The sequence below is a fragment of the Mus caroli genome, chromosome 1 (genome assembly GCF_900094665.2).
Source record: "Mus caroli chromosome 1, CAROLI_EIJ_v1.1, whole genome shotgun sequence".
In the NCBI taxonomy this organism is placed as follows: domain Eukaryota; kingdom Metazoa; phylum Chordata; class Mammalia; order Rodentia; family Muridae; genus Mus; species Mus caroli.
Window position 1 is genome coordinate 127,740,577 of NC_034570.1, and position 21,285 is coordinate 127,761,861.

Sequence of the window (21,285 nt, forward strand, 5' to 3'; positions counted from 1 at the left end):
TGTGAATGGTCCTAATGTTGGTTGTTGGGGGGCAGGGAGAAGAGTGGGGCTGGGGGGGCAGGGGTGAACTGGAATGGGACTTGACTTCACATCACTGGTCTCCTTTCTCATAGCCCTGTGTTGAAAAGTCTCCTGGGCTAATCTTTTATATACATTTCTGATGGCAGCGCTGGCCTCCTTTGCCTTCTAGCTTCTCCCAGGTATCTGGAGTCAAGTGCTTCTTTGTTCTTACTACTTCCCAGGCAGATCTGGCCTCCCACATTGACCTCCCCCTCCCACACACACACACACACACACACAAAGTGTGAACCAGGCCCTGTGGGTCATAAAGGTTAGTGGGACCCTGGTCTAGTGAGGAGAGCCTGAGCCGGCCAGCCATCAAAGCAAACTATGAGCTTAAAGATGTTGCAGGGTGGAGGTGGGGAAATTTACTTCGACATCAACAAGAATCCCCTTCAATAAAGGTTAGCGGATTTACCGAAATAAATGCAGAAGGGACACTTCGCTGTCTCTTTCAAATTGCAAATTGCTCATCTCTATGAGATGCTTTGAGGTGCAGCACACCGCCCAGCCCAGAGACCAGGTTCTTACCCATGACTAGCCACAGACTCGCTGTATGACCTTGGGGTGTTCCTCTTTGAGTCCCGTTCCTCATTTAGGAAAGGAAGATCCCACTGAGAGGTACCATGACTTCGAGGGCCGTGTTTCCCGAACGGTCAACTTCCCAGGGACGAGTCCATCATGCCACTCCCGCTTTCACCCCCCCCCCCCCCCCCTCCAATCCTACCCCGCCCCTCCCAGCCACCCGATGGACCGAAGCCAAGAGGTCTCTTTAAAGGCTCAAGTCCCGCCTCTGCTGCTCGTTGGGGCCTTCTATTGGCGGCCTCTGGGAGGGGCGGGGCCCTGCGCGGCTCTGAGGGGCTGGGGGTGGGTCCTGAGGTGGCTCGGCCCCCGCCCCCTTTGTTCGCGCTGCGGCGGGAGGTGGCGGTCCGGGTGGGAGGTGTGTGCGCGCGCGTGTGCCGCGCTGTAGGGAGCTGCGGGTCTCACTGCCCGCTGTCAACGAGCTCAGCACCTCCGCGCGATGGCTGGAGGAGACGCATGGGACCAGCCCCGTGGGGCCGGCCGCGGCTGAGCCCCTCTGCCGCCTCCTGCGAGCATGTCACCTCCAGCCTGCGAGGTCGCTTTCGCTAGCAGGGTCCCTGCCTCCGCCTTCTGCAGCCGCAGCCGCTGCCTGGAGCAGTGGCCCCCAGACTCCCGCCCCTGATCCGCGCCCAGACCCTGGTGCCGGAGGACCATGGCTGGCCAGGGCGACTGCTGCGTCAAAGTGGCCGTCAGGTAAGGGTCGATGGCGGGGAAGGGACGTGCGAGGAGGGGTTCGAGCTTTGTCTCGCGTGTTCTCGGGCGGGGGGCGCGGGCACCGCTCGAGCTGGAGTCTGCAGTCCAGGAGGAGGGGCCGACGCGCGCTGGCCCGGCTGCCGCAGGGGAGCGGCGGCCCAGCGGACTGATGGAAGGTGGCTTTGTTTGGGTGGTAATTTCTGGCCCCTCATGGGAGCACTTAATGATCAGAAAATCGAATAAACAAGGAAATCCGGTATTTCACACCCAGCTTTGGCCCAGGCCGGAGCGTCTGTGTGTTTCCTCTTGTCCTCCCCATGAGGCTGCTGTCTCATTCTGGGGTATAGGAGGGAATCCCCCCCTCCCCCCATCTACCCCAGTTAGCCAGTTCTAAGTTCTTGATCCAGCTCACCATCCTGGGAGCGGATACAACAGACAAAGATCGGTTGTGGGACCCATGAAAGGGTTGGAATGGTGCCTTGGCTTTCCACAGGGTGCCAATGGCTTTTAGAGAAAGCCCTGCTGGTCCTGCCCCAAGAGGAGATGGTGCTAGGGAGGAAGAAAAAGGTGTATACGAGGGACTAATCCAGAAGGGGTGAAAGGGGGTGACAGGGCCCTAATGCTACATTCACAGGCACAAAGGTGAAACTGGGCAGGGGGGAAGGGCCCCTAGATTTATCTGGATTACCATTCCCGATATCTGTAGGTATTAGAAGTAATCTGGCAGACATTAAGAGGAAAGAGGACATGACTTAGTGGATTCTTTTCCTAGGGGCACACAGGTGCAGGGACAGGAAATGCTACAAAGTTGAACTCTCTGTTCTTTGCGGTGAGTGAAGATGCCTCCCACCAGCTCTCCCGACTGTGTTTTGTGGTCTTCTCTTTAAGAAGAACATATTGGGAGAATACCAATGTAGGAGCTGGTCACCAACTCACAGATGCACAGAGGAACATACATCCCTGGTTCTGGTCTTATAGAGTGGGGGAGGGGAGCAATCAAATTCTAGGGTAGGTCCTTGAGACAAGTGTTCAAATCCCCTGGGTCAGAGATGACCCAGATTCCAGGGATCCTGGGAAGGAGCTCATAGACAAGATGAAAGAAATCGATAGAATAGGTTCTCTCTTCCTGTCCCAGAGCAGATGCCCCCCACCCCCACCTGACCAACTCTGTACAACCCAGAGAGAAGGCATGGAGGCTTTTAGTATATAATAGCTCAGGTGCCGAGGGAGGGAGGTTGAGGGCTGCTGGCCCAGCAGCTCCTACAGCAGCCAGAACACCACCCGTGCACACACTCTGCCTGGCACTGAACAGTCTGAGACAAAGAGGAGCCCTGCAGGTGCCTGGTGGGCTGGTGGGGCGGAGCCAGGCTGCCACTGAAGCTGACAGTGCAGCAGGAACCCTTGGAGGTCGAGGGAAGGGGAGCGCGCATGGGCCGGGTGGGAGTGAGACATGTCAATATGGCATCTACAGCAGATGGGGAGAGGGGAGCTACCTGGCATAAAAAGAAAATGGAAGCCCAACCTCCAACCAGTGTGAACCTGGACTGACAGGACAGGAGATGGGGTGCTCTATCCATGGGGTCTTTCCTTTAGACTCCATTTTACCGGAGAGAGCCAAACAAAGACCTTCCCCCTTGATTCATACTCCCCACTCTGGGCCTGGCATGGTAAAATATTGGAGTTCCCACTTCAGGAGCCTGGGGCATGGGCATCTGTATAGAAAGTAAGGGGAAAGCTAGTGTTCCTTCCCACAATGACTATCGGGACATTTCTGGGACCTTTACCACAGAGAAGGGTTGGTGGCTGCCTTCTGCACCCAGGGCTTTGGGATGCTCTTCCCAACTGGAGTCAGCTGTGTATATGAAGTTGTGTGGAAATTGAACATCTGAAGCGCTAGCCTTTCCAAGGGCTCCAAAAAGGTGAGAGCCCCGCCCACTCATTCCGTCTGGCTCTAGATCAGCCAGCCCGGCACACGCCAGACCTCAATGGGCAACCGGCCGTGCAGGCAGACAATGCCTGGACAGAGCCCAGGTTCTAATCAGAGAGCTGAGGGTGGGACTGGGCTGGGAGAAGGAGCAGATGGTGCCAGCGATGTGCTTTAGGGGGAATTCTCCTTGGTTTAGCATCTCTTCCCATGTCTCACCTCCAGTGTCACCACTTGTGTCACTGAAGAAGGGGCTGGGTGGGAGGCTGCAGTCTGTGGCACATTTATGAGCAGCAAGGATTTGAGAACTACCCGCTGCTGTAAGTTTCCTAGTTGCTGACAAAGAGAGCTGTCTTCCTGACTTCCTGGAAGTCCTCTCCGAATTCCCGTGAGAGTCACTTATGGTGAAGCCCTGGGATCTGGCCCTGTGAGCAGAGTGAGACGGGGCTGATGAGGGGTGTGTATGGGAAGACAGCCTGGGATGTTAGAAAGGGGACGCTGGGGCTCCTGATTTACAGCCCGGACAAAGGTAAAGCTGTCTGTGTTCAAAGTGCTGCTTGGCAGCCTAGACTCCTAGAGTCAGAAAGAGGGAACTTTCAGGATGTGGGGAAGAGGGCCAGGTATGACAAGGCCCCCAAATCCTCACCCCTGCTAGGTAGAGTCAGACCCATCTGCCCCTGAACCCAGGCCAGCCCACCTTACACTAGAGATTCCCAGCCCGTCCCACCTCTGCCTGCCTGGGATCTTTTTATCCACTAATCCCTGTACTCCAAAGGCTGGACTGGCCTTTACCTGAGGTCAGGGAAAAGGATGCGCAGCCAAGCCAGAGAAGAAGGCTGAGCTGTATGCACCATGCTGCAGAGACGGAGCCCTGGCAAATGGGGGCTATAACTGTAGGGGTTGGGGGGGGGCGAGTAGCCAAGAAACCTAAGTAGGCAAAGTTGAAATTGGGGAAGGAAGCCAGGCTACGTGATGGGTTTACTTTAAGACCCTTTCAGGCCCCTGGCTCTGAGCCTCACCATAAAGAGAGTCCTTGGTGTGGCCTAGCCCCTTCCCCTTATCTCTGCCTGACTCTGCTCAGCTTCCTTCCTTTAGTGTGCTGGGGAGGGGGAGGTGCCTTGGCCAGACCCACAACCAGCCAGGGACCCAGGGGACAGTGGTGGATTCCATCCCTGCCCTCTCCTAGCTGGGATATCTCACTTCAGCTACTTCCCAAGTATTAGGCTTGCCTGGAGTCTTGCTCAGTGACTGCCTACATTTCTAATCAAGACTTTGCCAGGATGGGAAGGAGAGTAAAGACAGAAGAAACTGTGGGGTGGCTGTGTGTGTGTGTGTGTGTGTCGGGGCGGGGGGGGGAGTGGTGCTTTCAGGGTCTCAAGGCTAAGCAGTGCTATCCACTGCCAGCTATGTCCTGTGCTGTCCAATTTCTAGATCTGAGAAACTGAGCCCTCTATGGGCTGTGTAGAGACTTCAGTTCTTGCTAGTGGCCTCCTACTTGAGAAACAGGGCTTCTATCATAATAAGGAAGTGGAGTGTTGTAACCACAGGCCCCGGAAATTGGCCCCTCCACTACCCAGCCAGCCTGTTTGATTGGATCTTGGCTTTTGAAAACAACTGAGCAGAGGTAGGGTGGGGCTGGGGCCAGGGAACCAACCGAGGTGACACAAGGTTGACACCCTTATTATAGCTCTGGGGACAAAGGGCAGGGCAGAGCCCATGTAATTGTCTGACCCTTCCCTCTCTCGCCTTTCTGGACCTCATTTTGCCTATCAGAGAATGGGAACCCTTGGCTGGTTCAGTGTAGAGAGGATTGAGCCTCGAGAAGACTCCTGGGGCATCGAGGAGGAGTAAAATGTTTAAACAAATATCCCTTAGTTAAGGAGGTGTCCCTCTAGTTTAAATGATAATATCTATTTAGTAAAAGTGAATTCATTTGCAGCCAATCCATTCATTTTTTGTCTGTGACCGAACACCATAATTGCTTAGAATTTTGCTCAGTGCTGGGCATTGTGCCCGTACTATCATGCTCAGCTGACCAAATACGTGATGCTCCTCTCATGAGCAAACACAGGGGAGCAGGGATGGGGGGAAAGGCTGGATCTGAACCCAGGGCACTCTCCTTTGCAAGCACACACTTACTAGACATCCCTTGTCTGCCCAAACTGGAGTCTCATCCCAGCCTCTAATTGGCTGAGTGCTGTGGTCATGGTCGCTGCTTCTGTTCCTTCAGATGCTTCATTGCCCTGCCCTGTTGTGGTGAAAGGAGATGAAGGAAATACACACAGCACCGTGCAGATGCGTGGCAAAGGGGGGGGGGTTGTTCTTCAAGTGTGCCTTAGCTGCCTGTCACTCCGAGGCCTGAGCTCTCAGATCCTTGCTGTTTTCTTTTGGGTTTAAGAAGCTACTGTTCTCCTGTTCTGAGGTCCTTGTGACTGTCTTCTGCTTGAGCTCCACCTCGCCACTCTCCAGGCAAGGATGGCTCTAGCAGAGGTTTCTCAGCCTTTCTCACGCTGCATGTAACCCCTTTAGTTAATACAGTTCCTTATGTTCCGGTGAATCCCACCCATGAAACTGTTTTTGTTGCTACTCCACAGCTGTAATTTTGCTACTGTTATGAATCATAAGAAGATTGGGGGTTGGGGCTCTGAGGGCTCTGTAGCCCTAGGGCAGGCGGTGACCTATTGGATGCATTGTCCCCATCTCTGGTGGGCTCCTTCATTTACCTCCAGCTTTTCTCGGATACAGGAAGGAGAGGGTACTATGGTCCCTATCCCCAAATGCAAGCTACCTGTCTTCTCTCTATGCCTAGCTGTCCTATTTCAGGGAGGTGCACTTCACCAGAGAGCCAGCTGCCTAAAAACTTGCAATAGGGAAAGGCAGCAGGACCAGTGTGGTGGAGGGAGGCTGGCTGCCCTCCATCCCAGCCAGCCAGCCAGCTGCCTGTTGCTTGACATTCCTCAGCTGAGGAGTGTCCCCTGGGCCCAGCCCCTACTGAGCTGCCCCCCTACCAGATGCAGATGCCGGCACAGCTCTGGGATCTGGGTTACGCCTGATGCTTCAGTGTCTCCTGTCTCTTGGGAGGTCATGGAAAACCCCTACCAGATGCCCTGAGATGGGGGGTGGAGGGGCGGAGAAAGCATGGCTGAGTGGCAGTTCCCTGGGATGGACTTGCCCTTTTTCACAGGCTCCAAAGACAGAGGGGTCAGACCCAACCCCATCTCAGGAAGCGCCTGGTGCTGCTCACTGCCTGGCCACTGGGCTGGCCAATCACAGGCTGGGGTATCTCCCTCAGACAGGGGCTAGCCTTCTCCAAGCCTCCTGCTCTCTGGCTTTTGACATCTCATTCATCTGCTTGCTGCTTCAACCCCAGCCTGCTGTCGGTTCTGTTCTGGATTGTGGCCTTGACACCGAGGCCACAGAAAACGAGGTTCGCCTGGTGAAGGTGCCTCGGAGAAGGTGTCCTCTCTGTTTCTGCCTCTGAGTATGACTCAGAGCTCAGTGGCCAGGATTGTAGGATGAACTGAAAGTAAAGTTGAGGACATTCCCTTTGGAGGGGGTGGAGTTAGAACCCCAGTGTCTCGTGAGGTTGTTGTGGAGTGTTATGTCCCTCCCCATGATCTCAGAGGCAGAAGTCAGGCAGAGAGTGTTGACCCTTTTCACCAGGTCTGCCAGAGCCTCGTAAATCCATGCCCTTTGACCCCACAATACAAAGCCTTCTTGTTTGGGGGTGCAGCCCCATCTTTTCCCTGAGGGCAACCACAGGAGGGCTGGGCTCCAGATGCCTATGGAAAGCCAGGGGAGGTTCCAATAGGCAAATGGTGATAGGGTCCTGGTAGCTCTGCTCCTAGTATACCTGGGTTTTCCCTCACTCTACCGAAGAGTTAGCACCCTGAATTAGATCTTGCCACCCTGATGGAGAGAAGACCAGTCCCTGTGGGAAGATACCTTGTCTCAGCAAAGTCAGTTAAAAGCCCCTGGGCGTCTGAAAGCTAGACTCCCCTGAGAGAGCAAGGATTTTGCTTCTAGCAGCCTTCCCCAGAGTTGGCAGGTTGCCAGGCTGCCTAGGAGAAGTGTGTGTGTGTGTGTGTGTGTGTGTGTGTGTGTGTGTTTGTGCGCACACACGAGCACGTGTGTTTGGGGGGGGGTGCTACAGAGGGCAAAGGAAGCCTGCTATCTACAAATGGCCCAGCTCAGCCTCCTTAGCTACATAGCTTGGAAAATGCTTTCCCTCCAGGCAGGCAGCAGGCTGCAGGCAGCAGGCCGCAGGCAGCTGTCGGTGGGATCAGCAGGGATTCTAAAGGGATCGGTTTCCTCCAGCCTGACCCCTATGGCCCTGTTTAGGGGTGCCCCCCCCCCCCCCGTGACTGCAGCAGGACTGGGCACACTCTTGAGGAGGCTGCTTTAAATTTCATCTGCATCATTATAAATTGTGGGGACTCTGGGCTTGTGCAATGTCCCCTTTGGGATTTCAGTAAAATGGGGCATGCATCCCTCACCCCATAGAGTTGTGATAACACAAGAGTGCATGTGGCACCCAGGTTCTCAGATGCTCTGTTTTATCCTCAGATGAAGCTAGGGAGTGAGAGAAGGCAGGAAGGCGGGCAGGCCTGCTACCCCCAAGGAATGATTTCCTCCGATCTCAGGCTTGCCCTTCCAGGATCCAACAATCTTTACAGGCAGGAAGTTCTTTTTGCTAGCTTATCTAAATCCCTCTGGCTGTGGCTAAGTTCCCCTTTGATCTTGCCTCTTCTCTGATGAGGAAGAGCATTGTCCTTGGCAGGTCACATAGCTTAGCGAAGTGACTATATGAAAGGCAGTCTGGAGACCACGAGGCCCCTCTGGGTCCCTTCTGTATCTCTTGCATCCATGAGCCAAACACGCACCACGAAGAAGACAGCAGCTGGCCTTTCCCTCTGCCCCACCACCTGTGGTTGGAGGATTGGGGATTCAGGCTGGGCATGAGGAGGAGCCAGTGGGTCTAAGCGGCCTTTGGATTCTATCAAGCTTGGATACAGTACAGCCAGATGTTGGGTGATAGGCGTCCTTTATGGTCCCTCTGGAGCTCTCCCACCAGCCCCCAAGGGCTCCTTCTCAAGATCCCAGAAGGGACTCCTTAAAACAAAACAGACATGCTTTTAGCCCCATGAAACTCCTTCCGAAGGGTCTATGTTGATTATTGTGGCCATCTGAGGGATAACTCTAGACCAGGTCTCTGGTTCCTGAAAGCCTGGGGGTAGAACTGGGGAGAGAGTGTCTCTCGGTCTAGAATCCCTCAAGTGCAAATCTTACACCAGCGAGTGTTTGTGTGCATGCTAATTTTGTGCAAATCTCGGGAAAAGGCAGCCGCTTGTTCCTTATCAGTCAAATGACCTTGAGCTCGGGACAGGATAGAGACAAATTGCTCCTCACTGGCTATGTGATATACTATACTGTGGTGACCCACCGTGGGTAAAGTGATGGATGGTATCTGTCAGGAAGTCTCACCCCTAAGTACTGATGTCTACTGAACTGGGTGAAATGAGTTCCAGGTAAAGCCTCAACAAAGAAAGGACATTAGGTATCAGACTCAGTGTCACCCTTATGTCCCTTCTAAGTTTTTGGTTTGGACCCTGCCTGGGACAAGGGTCCCAGGTGCATATTTTACATATCAAAGCAGACCTGGCCTCCAAATTCTCCCAGCATCCCTCAGGCCCTACCTGGCACACCCTTCCCCCAACCCTGATCTTTCCAGACCTTTCCCTCAGAAGGTTCTTTCTTATATAATCCAGACATTTTGCGCACATGCTCTCTCCCTCTCCCTATCTCCCCTCCCTCTCCCCTTCCTTTGGTCCCTCCTCCCTCCCTCTCCCTCTCTCCTTTCCCTTCTCTTGCCCTTTCTCTCTTTCCCCCTCCTCCCCTCCCCATGGTGACTTCCCTCCCTGGCCTTGGTCCTTGGGGCCAGTGAACTCACCTGAGAGCAGCTTCCAAATAAACCTGCCTTTAATATATTCTAATCTGTCTTGAACGGTCTCATTTCACTGGCAGAGAAATAACCTATTACTAAGGACCAGAGAGATGGCTCAGCCTGTAAAAGTACTTGATGCTAAATCTGATAACATAAATTAAATTCCCAGGACCCAAATAGTAGAAGAAATAGATTCCAGTGGTTGTCCTCTGGCCTCCACATGTGCATCCTGCCATACACGCACTTCACAGGTTTATTACATGCCTTCATCCATACACACATACAAACATAAATGGTTTTAAAAAAAAAAGCTTCTGGCTCTGGAACAGCTCTTGGTTATTTTAATGTCGCCGCCTGTTACTTTTCATCAGCAGAAAGTCTTGTGTGAGGAGTAGGGGAGAGTCGGTTAGGAACTCTGGGAGATACCTTGCCGCTAGCTAAGTAGGTGAGACTAGTTTTACCGAAAAAAAAAAAAAAAAAAAACCACAGCCAACCCCCTAGGAGCCCAAAGTCACTGGGCGGAGCTTCTGGGAGGGGTGATTGGCTGCCTTTGTGTGATGTCACTTGAGGCCCTAAGGTGAGGCTCCTCCTAAACTTTGGTGGCGACTGTTGGGTCTCTGGCACGTACCAAGGCTCACCTAGCCATTATGCTCTGCAGAAAGCGAGTTTTGCCCTTGGCAGTCTCTCAGCAGCCCCTGGCCTGCCTCCTCGCTGTGTCCTCTGCCCTTCACTTTGCTAGGGCTCAGTCCAGCTCCTGATGAGCCAAAGAACCGCTGAGCTCAGCTCTTCCCGCGGCCCTAGGCTCCGGCTGGCTGCCTTTGTGCCCGCCTCGCCCGCCTTTAAGTCTCTCGGCTGTGGCTCATCGCTGCGGGGGTGGAGGCAGCCGCCCACATCACGCCAGCCACTGTTCGCTTGTGAGCGGAGGAAGCGTGGTGACCTCAGCCACGGTGCCAGATCCTGCCTCTGAAAAGCCTTGGCTGCGCCACCCTGCCTGCCGTTTGCCAAATGGCGAATAGTCCGGCTCTGTTCAGCGAGATTCTGGGGGTGGAGGGTAGGGGCTTTCGGAAAGGGGCCCTAGGTCATTCCTCCCAACAGGGTGGAGAGAAAGGATAGAGGGTCTTCAGTGAGAGTCACAGTTAAGCTACCAGCCTTCATTGATAATAGGCAACTGGCTTGCCGGCCGTAGTGTGCCAATTCCATTGTTTTAAATGTTGCATCTTTCCGCTTCCAGATTTTCTATTTTAGGGTATATTCTAATCATTCAGTAATGGGTTTCAATATGCCTGTCTCATGTACTTTGATCTTACACCCACCACCCTTTTATGTTCCTGTTTCCTCCTGACTTCTGGTCTCCCCTCCCCTCAAGTCTTATTTTTAAGTTTAAATACTACATATGAGAGAAAATGTGATTAGAGTTTCCTGGGTCCAACTTAGCAACCTCTTGGATCATTAGTCCATTTCTTGCAAATAACACAATTCACTCTTGGCAATGGCAGAATAGTATTCTATTGTGTTATACATACTTTTTTTTAAAGCTATTGATCTACTGATGATCACATGGGCTAATATCCATAACCTTGCTATTTTGAAAAAAAAAATCTGTAGAGAACATGGGTGTGCAGGCGTCTCCGTGGTCTGCTACATTTGATTCCCCCTGGGATATACCTAGGAGTGGCACATCCAGTTCCTAAGATAGTATTTCTGTGCTTAAGGTGCACGCCCCTACTTGCCTCTTCCCAGTCCTGGTATAGTTGGTAGCCCTCAGGGGCCCATGGTACAAATGGAAGAACCTGGCAACTGACCCCTGACCCCTCCTTCCGTGCCATTGGGAAGGCCACTGCTTGAGTGGTTGCCATCTGTGCCCATCCCGCTATAAAGAGAAACTTCTCCCTTCTGTAGGTCACTGCCATTTTGAGGACAACCCACAACTCATCCAGAGTGGGACCAGTGGAAGAGGCCGCTGGAGGGAGGGCGGTACAGTTCTTAAAAAGCTAAGACCACGTAGATCTATATAACCCAAGTGCATACTGAGGCTTGCTTGGGCTGTGAGAGACAGGACAGAATCTCCAAATCTCCACCAGGCACCAGAGATGAGCTCAGCTGTCACATGACACTGTGTCCTCCAGGGCAGGGCAGCTCAGTTCCCTGCTTGGTGCTGCCTGAATGGACATGGGGCGTGCAAGCCAGCTCTGACAGGGGAGGAAGTCAGTAGCACTGTGGGGGTGGGGTCTTTAGAGAAAGCATGGAGGGAGTTGGGAGAGAGCCTCTAGTCTCAGCCTGAGGAGAGATTGGACACCAGCCTTGTTTCTTACTACCTGAGTGACTTAGGTTTGGTTCCTTCTGGGAAGTGAGGATTAACATCCTAGCTCATACACCACCAAGGCAAAGTGATGGTGGATGCTGGCTGGCCTACTACCCACACACATGGGAATGTCTGTGAGATCTTCCTTCTTTGCTCACTCCCGCAGCCCCTCATCCACAAGGCTCACACACACTGTGCCTTGTCCAGATCAGCTATTCTGAGAATTAGTCACATACCCACTTCTTAAAAATTGTATCCTGGTGTTTTGAATAGGCTAGCAAGGAGCTAGATGGCTCTCTGATGTATCAGGATGTGTAGAATTGAAAATATAATCCCAGGGAGACCCCACAACCCTTGCTACCTAAAGCCCTGGCTGACCCTATGTGTACCCTTCCAGACCTGCTCTCCCTGACTCTCTTCTTTGCTGCCCCCTTGGAAGCTCTGGCGACTGGCTACTGAAGACCTTGGGAGGGCTCTGATAACAGGCCTGCTCTCTGGGCCTCTGGGGACATTGATTCAATCTTCTCCAATCGCCGGCATTGCCATCTGCCTGCAGTAATTAAATGGTATTTGAACTGGATCCAGAAATCCCATCACAGGCTGTCACGTGGTGGGGAGGGTGTCTTCAGAAGCTCTGCAGTCTACGTAGTTAAGAGAGGCCTCCCAGGCTGCTGTGATGTCCCCTCAGTTCACCAGAGAGCACCCACGTGCTCTGGGAGGAAGTATCCAGTCTTAGGCCCCTGCAGCCCCAGGGCAGAGCCAAAGCTCTCATTTCTATGCTATGCCATGCCTCACTCTCTGCAGCTGCCCATGCTCTCCTGGTGTCTGAGGCTTCCCTCCACTCTCTAATCCCTGGTCCTCAGTAGCAATGTGTGTACTGCAGGGTTAAGGAAGGGCTAGCACGTTCAGCCTGCCTGGGCTTGAAATGGCTCCTCACTGTCTGTGACTCTGAATGACACCATCCCAACTTCCTTATCTGTCAACTGGACACTGGCAAAGACCTCCCAGGGGGTTGTTGTGAGGTCAAGAGTTAAGAAGCCTCAGTTCATAGGCCTGGCCTGGCATGCAGTGGTGAGCCCCGTGTGGGTCAGCAGCAGTGGTTAGGGTGGAAGTGGAAGCCAGCATAGGGGCCTGGGATGGGGGATGGGGGTTGGGGAAAGAAAAGCTTCCGGTCTGAAGGTCAAGAGAGAATGAAAAAGAATCAGTTTTGCTCTTTCTGTCAGAAACCAGTTCAGGCAAACAGGTGAAAGGCTAGGACGCTGGGCTCCTGTCCCTGTACAGCCCTTAACAGTTAGGTGAGAGTGGTGACTTCTTTGGGCTTCCATTTCTTTCTGGAGAGAGTCACTCACTGAAGTGACTGTTTACACCTCCAAGGAAACACTCCTGAAAGACACCAGACTCCCACATATGGATAGAGTCTTGCCCAAGTACCCACCCCTCACACAGACACCTGTCCCTCCCCAGTCCTTATCCACAGCAGAGCGGAGTGACAATCTCGGGTGCTCCTCACCCAGCTGATGGCTCTGAGTGGGTGTTTGGGGGAAGAAGCAACTGGGACAAGGACATGATGGTGATTTAGAGGTGCTGGGGTCTGCAGCTAGGCACCTCTGGGCCATCAGTGGGCAATTGCTCCGGACCCTGGTGTTCCTTTCTTCTCATGGTAAATGTTGGCTTAGAGAGAGGGGCCTGACAAGCAGATCATTGTAAATGCGCAGCCAATGGGGCCACTAGTGTGAGTCCATGACACTAGAGCCTACCCCCACTCTTGCTTTGGGATGTCTGAAGCGTACTTTCTGCCCGTCCTTGCACGCGCATGCTTACTGACTCATGCTTGGTTGCCATGGGGACCTCATCCTGGTGATGCAGCTTAGAAAAGGGAATGAGGGGTGGATGGATGGAGACAAATTCGCCCATGGCTGGCTCCCCACTCAGGACTGATGCCACTTGTCCTCGACATAGGGACTCCTCCTCTGAACCAGTATCTGGGATGTAGATCAACCCCGTGGCCCCATTTGCTGCCTCAATGGGGTGCTTTCCATTGACCCAGGCTGCTTTGGTTGTGTTTGGGCGGGTCCTTCCGTTCCTGGAAAGAGCCAGCACTTGTGTCTGAGAGTGCCACAAAGCCCTGGTTGCCGCATTGAAGACCCTCATAGCCTCTACAGGCCCCTGCCTCGGTTCTAACCTTCTCCCAGACTGGCTCAGAAGAATGTGGTCAGGAGTTGTGGGGTGCTGCCTGTCCTGTCCTTCTCTCTCCATCCTTGGCTCTAAGCTGTATCTCTCTAGAATGGGCTAGCTCTCACCTCCTTGCAAGAGGGATACTGACTTCCAGGCCTCTGGCGGTGGTGGTGATGGTATGCCTTTGCCCAGGTTTGGTCCCTTCACTCTCTGGTGTACAACCTTGGGGTACTCACTGGAACATTCTCAGCCTCCTCTGGACAATCAGGGGAATAAATACCTCGTAGGTTCATAGCGAAGAGCACGTGAATTAGTTTATAGAGAACATATTTAACGTACACTAGGGGTACCAAGTGTTCAATGTTAGCTACTATTTGTTTGGGTGATATGCATATGTGTTACTGAAACCATTCCCTGGGGTTTCCTATCCTCTTCCCTTTCCTGACTTGTGGGGTAAACAAACAGAATTATGGCTGGTAACATGAGAGGATGGTCTGTCACTTCTACCCAGTTGGTGCTGATCCAGGGCTCTTTCCAACCCCCGAGCAGGATCCGACCCCAGCTGTCAAAGGAGAAGATCGAAGGCTGTCACATCTGTACCTCCGTTACCCCTGGAGAGCCCCAGGTCCTGCTGGGGAAGGACAAGGCTTTCACCTATGACTTTGTCTTTGACCTGGACACCTGGCAGGAGCAAATCTATTCGACCTGTGTGAGCAAACTCATCGAAGGCTGCTTTGAGGGCTATAATGCCACAGTACTAGCCTATGGACAGGTAAGCCACTGCTACCCAAACCATGAGCATGTCAAACTCAGTCTCCCTCCACCCAGCACGGGAGATAGGCCCACAAGAGAGCAGTCACTCAAGGCCCAGTGTGTGCTTTTGTCTGGCTTCTGAGTTATGGCTGCATGGCTGGTTAGCAGAAGCAGGCTTTCATCAGGGAATTCTACAGGGTTTGTCTCTGGGATAGAATAGGTTCACTGGTCTAGGGGTAATGGGTAAGAGAATTTGGTCCACGCCAAGGCTTCTGATTCCCCAGAGGGGACCAGTTACCACCTGTACTCTGTCTTTGCCCATGCAGACAGGGGCCGGGAAGACATATACTATGGGCACCGGCTTTGACACAGTGACATCAGAAGAGGAGCAGGGCATCATCCCAAGGGCCATTGCACATCTCTTCAGGGGCATCGACGAACGCAAGCGGCGGGCACAGGAGCAGGGTGTGACTGGGCCTGAGTTCAAAGTCAGTGCTCAATTCCTGGAGGTACTGTGGTCTTGGAGGGTGGTCAGGTGGGAGATGTGTTGGAACCTAAGACCATGGAAGCTGATGCTTCCCACCAGTATAGAGAAATAAGCCTAGGGAACCCTGGAGTTATCTATAGGAGATGAGTGCCCTGTTTCTGAGAGTGTCTAAGCTAGGGCTACAGAAACACTTGGTAGCTGAAATGTTTCCTGGGTCCAATGGGGCCTAAGATCTCAGACCTTGGCTGATTCTGGCCCTGGCCTGGTCACGTCGCCACTCTGAACTTCATCTGCAAAGTGGGCTTGATACCCCTCTCCTTCCTTAGGGACTAGTAAATCTGGCATGGAAGCCTGACCCTGGCACATGGCGAGAACCCAGCTTCTGTCTCTGGCCCTCATGAGGCCCTTCCTCTGCCCCCTAAGTACCTATCTGTATCTTTTGAGCTGAGACGCGTCCTGGCCTCTTAGTACAGCAGGAGTTTCCTTCATCTCTGGTCTGCCTGCTTCGGGAGGTATCAGCCTGAACTAGGCAACCATGAGCTTTGGGGAGTACAAGAGAGGATCTCTGGGCTCTAACATTTGGGCTGTGCTGGAAAGTCAGCAGTTCTGTAAATACAGGCTCTGTCCTGGAGATGGTCTTCTTGGGAGAAGGCTATAGAAAGGCGAGCCACCTTAGTATTTCTCACAGGAACCTGGCCAGGCTCCTCTGAAACATGTGGTCATGTAGTTCTGATTCCTAGCATCTAGTTTTCTCTACCAAGGAGCCCTGCTCTGCTGTGTTTAATGGGTTTGGAGCCATCCTACTCTCTTACCTTCCAACCCTGATGCTTTTCCTGGATCTTGTTGACCCTCAGAGGGATGGACAGGGCTGAGGCTTGTCCCTGTATACTGTTCCAGTATCTTTCCTGTGCACCCATAGCTGCTGCTTTCCCTATAAAGGACCTGTATTTTAGTCCTTTGGGTTACATCTGTGTATATATGCACATAAGTGTGTACATATATTATTGTATAAGTGTGCATGAGTATGCATGTGTGTATATGAGTGTTTGTGAGTGCATGTGTATATATATATGTGTGTGTGTGTGTGTGTGTACGTGAATATGTGTGGTTCTTGCTGTCTATATATCATTGAGCTTGTCGCTGTTTTCTTCCCTTTGCCATTCTGTTGCCATGGAGAACTTCCATGCTGGCAAGTCCAGGCCAAAGAGTGCACCACAAGGGGTTAACTGATGCAGTGTGTCTACACCAATACAAGACACACAGACACCATGAAACTCTGTCTCCTCCATCTCTTCCTTCTGTTTCCTCTTCCCCTTCCTGTGGGGTATTTTTGTCCCCTTAAGGCCATCAAAGCCTTGGATGTCTGAGGGCTGCAGTGCCCTCTCTCTGTCTCCATAGGTCTTGGCTGCTGCCCTCTCCCATCCCACCCCACCACACCCCACCCCACCACACCCCACTCCACCACACCACACCTTTTCCCCTGGCTTTTGACATCATAGCCTTTCTGCAGTTGAATTTCCCACAGTTCCAATCTTCTGATCCCAGGAATTGCCTCAGCAGACACCAACAGAAATGGGCTGGCACAATGGTCTTCCAGAAGGCTGGGCCACAATGCCCGGTCTTGCACTCTGCTCCTAGGCATCCGGCAAGGCACACAGCCATTCGTCCCCCATCTGAAGTTGCCATCAAGTTCTATGTCAGGCACCATGGCGCTCAGAGCTTCAGCGCTCAGGGCAGTGTCTTCTTAGTCTCTTCAAGCTTTGCCTTCCTTCATCTGGAATCACAGCCTCATGCCATCTCTGCCAGCCTGGCAATAACGATGAGATCCTTTCAATCCAGGCTGTGGTTTCCCCATTCATTAACACCTAGGACCTGCATCCTTCATCCTTGTCCTCAGCCTCCCCTTGGAGCTGAGAGCCGCTGGATGCTCTTCCTCCGGAGAGTAGGGCACCATGTGCATCTGCAGCCTCCAGATAGCCCTGCTTGGAGGACCAGGGTTCAGCAAGTTAGATTGCAGAGCTTGTTTCTGCTTTAGCAAATTGAGATGCTCTTGGGGCTCGAGCATGTACCATATGACCCAGCCATGCTTTGCTCCCCATCACAGCTCTACAATGAAGAGATCCTTGACCTATTTGACAGCACCCGTGACCCCGATGCCCGACACCGTAGGTCCAACATCAAGATCCACGAGGATGCCAACGGTGGCATCTACACCACAGGTGTCACTTCTCGCCTGATCAACTCCCAGGAGGAGGTGAGCATCTCATTCATGGGCATCTTTAAAGGCCAGAGTCCTACAGCACGTGGGGCCTGAGTCCTCTCCTCTGCGTCTGTCCCCAGCTGATCCAGTGCCTGAAGCAGGGCGCCCTGTCACGCACCACAGCCAGCACCCAGATGAATGTACAGAGCTCCCGATCCCATGCCATCTTCACCATCCACCTGTGCCAGATGCGCGTGTGTGCCCAGCCTGACCTGGTGAGGTGCTCTTGAGGGCCCAGGAGCTACATGATCTAGGGATGTCTCAGGGACAGGACAAACAAACGTGGGCCTAGGCTAGAACTCCAGAGGTGGGGCTTGCCTCTATCTCTCAGTTTTTATTTCTCTCCAGCCTCTCGTCTCATCTGTGCAATGGAGTGAGACAGAGTAATGTTAGTGTGTCCCAGCAGTGTCTGCTCTCAGGCACTGAGCACCCATGACAGTTGCTGCTGTGTAAGCTACCCTCACTCTCATGGATGGTAGTACTGTGGGGCGGAAGGCTAGCAGAGGATCAGGAGGTAGGGTCTGAGTGAGCCGGATGTCACCTTCTGCTGCAGGTGAATGAGACGGTGACTGGGCTTCCGGATGGAGCCGCCCCCACAGGCACAGAGTACGAGACACTCACTGCTAAGTTTCACTTTGTGGACTTGGCTGGCTCAGAGCGGCTGAAGCGGACAGGGGCCACCGGCGAACGGGCCAAAGAGGGCATCTCCATCAACTGTGGTCTGGTAGGCACACTGAAAATCACCAGCCCCAAGAGCCAGATGGCACAGACTAAGACAGGCCATAGGCTTCAATGGCTGCTCAGTCATTCTCTTTGGGTTTCTAGCTGCTGACTGGAACACCCATAGGACCCTGTTAGCTCCTCCTCCCTTAGCCCTCAGTTTATCAGACCAGTCTTTGAACCGACCCAGGAGCCTGAGTGTGGTGCTTGCTGCCTTCCTTGTGTGACTCTTCAGCTCTGGCTCTTTCTCCCACAGCTGGCCTTGGGCAATGTGATCAGTGCCTTGGGGGACCAGAGCAAGAAGGTCGTGCACGTGCCTTACAGGGACTCCAAGCTCACTCGGCTGCTCCAGGACTCTCTTGGAGGCAACAGGTATTTGATGACCGAGTCCAGGGAGGTGGGGAAGTTCCTGGATGCAGACCACTGACATAGGCTGAGATCCTGACTCCCAGGGAAAGGCGACCTTCTCAGCCTAGGCTGCAGACTTGGAGGCAGGGACTGGGAGGGGTTGGTTCAGTGACTCGTGGCTAGGTAGACTCAGTTTCATTGTTTCACAGAAGTGGGAGACAATACTTAAAGGCAGCCATATAGTCCAATGAGTCAGGAAATAATGGTAAGTACCAGGTCAACAGAGAGGCCATGGCACACTTTCGTCTCCAAGCAGAGGATTCTGTCATTAGGCATCAGCGCTTGTTAACTGTTTTCAAGGGTTTTCTTCTCTTGCTATGGAAGATCTTAGCCAGGTGTCCCAGGGTCCTACATCCCAGGTTCTAGGTCCTTTAAGTGTTAAATTGCGGGGAAGGAGGGTCTGGGTGAAATAGAACCTCAGCTGTGGAGCAGTGCTCCTGGGTCTGGCTTTGTCCTTTGTCTTCACCAAACCTGGTTCCACTCTTAGCCAGACCATCATGATCGCCTGTGTGAGCCCCTCGGATCGGGACTTCATGGAGACACTTAACACTCTCAAATATGCCAACCGGGCCCGCAACATCAAAAACAAAGTGGTGGTGAACCAGGACAAGACCAGCCAGCAGATCAGCGCGCTGCGGGCTGAGATCGCACGCCTGCAGATGGAGTTGATGGAGTACAAAGCGGTAAGCATCCCCTTACTCCTTACCTTAGGAACGCTGCCCATGAGGGGCCGATGCCCTGCTCCACACCTTGCCCTGTAGCATCCCACAACCAGATTCTGAGCAGTCCTCCCAACTTTGCAGCACCCATCCATCCTCATGTCTGCTAGGCTTCGCTGTGCATCAGATGTGGGTCCCAGTACTGGGTTTTATGGCAAAACCAGTGCAGGCTGAGCTTTCTAGGCTTAGAATACACCGTGTAAGAATTTGAACACCCTGGCTATGTAGCATGGGTGTTTGGTCAAGGGAAAATGCCTCCCAGGTGCTTTTTGTTGTCCACAGAGTGTATTGCATTGGAATAGATGAGACTGCCCCACTGTGGAGGAGTCAGTGACACAGGGGACACAGGTGTTGCCCAGTGTGCTACAGGGGCAGAGGAGTTAGCCTACTTGCGGTGTGGTGTGTGGGGCGGGGCTTTATGGAAGGGGTGTGCATGTGGATTTTGAAAGACAAATGAGATATCAGCAGAAGGAGGCCAGCAGGCATTCTGGGTAGAAAGCAAACAATAAAGAAAACGGCAGAAAGGAGGAAAACGGGCGCTTTGAGGGGCATATCTAATTCTAATATCCGAGGCTGACGTCACCCACTGGTCGCACCTGGTCTGAATCCGGCACACAGATGGGTGGGTTTGTACTTGACAATTCATCGGAAAGTCAGGAAGTCTCAACATCTGTGGAAAATTTGTCTCTGCTAGCAACTGGCACTAAGTTGGCTGGAGTGAGTAGCAGCGTCATGATTTATTAGATGAAGAAATCTCACAATTCACACACAAACAAGCTGTACGTTTACAGTCGTAGCCTGTTGGTAAGCGGTCAAGGGCCGCCGCCGAACTCTGGTAACTCAGAGCACAGATCGTTAGGATCAAGGAAGGAAATAGGTGGTGGCAATTCTGCACCGAATTTTACCCTTATAGTAATAAGTCTCTCTTCTTCGACTAAGCAGGGAGTAGAGTAACATCTGTGCGCAAAAGAATAGAGGGAGGATTTCAAAAGGTGAAATTCATCAGTTTGTAACATTTAACTTGGTGTCAATACAATGGACAACTCTGTAAGCCCAATCAATGTCTTGGTGACCTGATACACGGTCACTGCTTCAGCTGTAAGGTAGACAGTAAAACATGAGAGAGCAGAGATATCAAAAGAGTGGCTGCGTCTATTACACTATTTCTCCACTGCAGTCCCCACCACTCCTTGTTGTCTTATACCCAGGCTGACTCACCCATGGATGCCAATTGGCTGGCCCCATAGGGTTTTGTCACTTGGACTAGCGTTCCAGGATACTGAAAGTGACTGAAACTGGATAAGTCAAGCATTTGGAGATTTTGTTGTCAGAGAGAGAACTATTTGGTTGGTCGGTTTGGTGTTGCTTTTAGGAGGAAACTTATTATGTAGCCCAGGTTTGCCTGGAACTCATTTTGCCCAGGCTGGTCCTGAATTTGTGATCTTCATGCCTCAAACTTCAGACACTGATATTATAAGGCATGAGCTCCCAGTGAGCCCTCAGTGAGCCCCCATATTCATTGCTATGTAAGGCTTTGGGGCCTTAGGAGATAGGAACTCCATTAGGAAAGCTGGAGATAAAGACCAGAGTCCCACCCTGTCCTGGGGAAGGCTGAGGTGATTGGAAGAGGATTGTCATGCATCCTCCCATGGGATTCAGCACCTGACTGCCCCCTGCCTGTCTCCATCCCAGGGCAAGCGAGTGATTGGGGAGGACGGTACAGAGGGCTACAGCGACCTGTTCCGGGAGAACGCCATGCTACAGAAGGAGAATGGGGCGCTGCGGCTCCGAGTGAAGGCCATGCAGGAAGCCATTGATGCCATCAACAACCGGGTCACACAACTCATGAGCCAGGAGGCCAACCTGCTTCTGGCCAAGGCTGGTGAGTCGGGGTACGGCAGACTAGCTCAGAGCAACAACGTACCCCCCAACCCCCACCCTCGGTATCAAGCAGGCTATAGCAACCAGCCAATGCACAGATCATTTCATTTACGCATTTCTCCAGCAATTTAACATGACACATGCACAGCCTTCCTCTTAAACATGTAAGAGGCACACAGTACATTAAGCTAAGGATGAAAATCCCCTCAGCAGACTCTCCACCCACATCCTCTCTGCTTCCAGAAGAACCCTTCCTGAGCTGCTGAGTGTGTTTTCCCACGCGTTCTCGGTACATTTGTTTTGAGTATAAATGCATTCAGATATAGCATGTGTACGTGTGTGAATATGCATTGCATTTTCTCTATATGAGCTCATAC

General features: G+C 52.7%; 1 protein-coding gene across 5 annotated transcripts in view; it reads left to right on the forward strand.

The window, feature by feature from the left end:
• The first annotated feature begins 962 nt into the window (after positions 1 to 962).
• Positions 963 to 21,285, forward strand: part of Kif21b (kinesin family member 21B) — a 47,022-nt gene continuing 26,699 nt past the window's right edge. For 3 of the 5 annotated variants that reach the window (XM_021184303.2, XM_021184430.2, XM_029478320.1), the window contains exons 1-9: positions 963 to 1,335; positions 14,230 to 14,452; positions 14,760 to 14,942; positions 17,025 to 17,174; positions 17,261 to 17,395; positions 17,734 to 17,904; positions 18,157 to 18,272; positions 18,796 to 18,991; positions 20,720 to 20,909. In XM_021184303.2, coding sequence (XP_021039962.1) covers positions 1,295 to 1,335; positions 14,230 to 14,452; positions 14,760 to 14,942; positions 17,025 to 17,174; positions 17,261 to 17,395; positions 17,734 to 17,904; positions 18,157 to 18,272; positions 18,796 to 18,991; positions 20,720 to 20,909 — 1,405 coding nt within the window. In that variant the 5' untranslated portion in view covers positions 963 to 1,294. The remainder of the gene's footprint in view (positions 1,336 to 14,229; positions 14,453 to 14,759; positions 14,943 to 17,024; positions 17,175 to 17,260; positions 17,396 to 17,733; positions 17,905 to 18,156; positions 18,273 to 18,795; positions 18,992 to 20,719; positions 20,910 to 21,285) is intronic. The other 2 variants (XM_029478311.1, XM_029478313.1) reach the window with 1 other exon arrangement.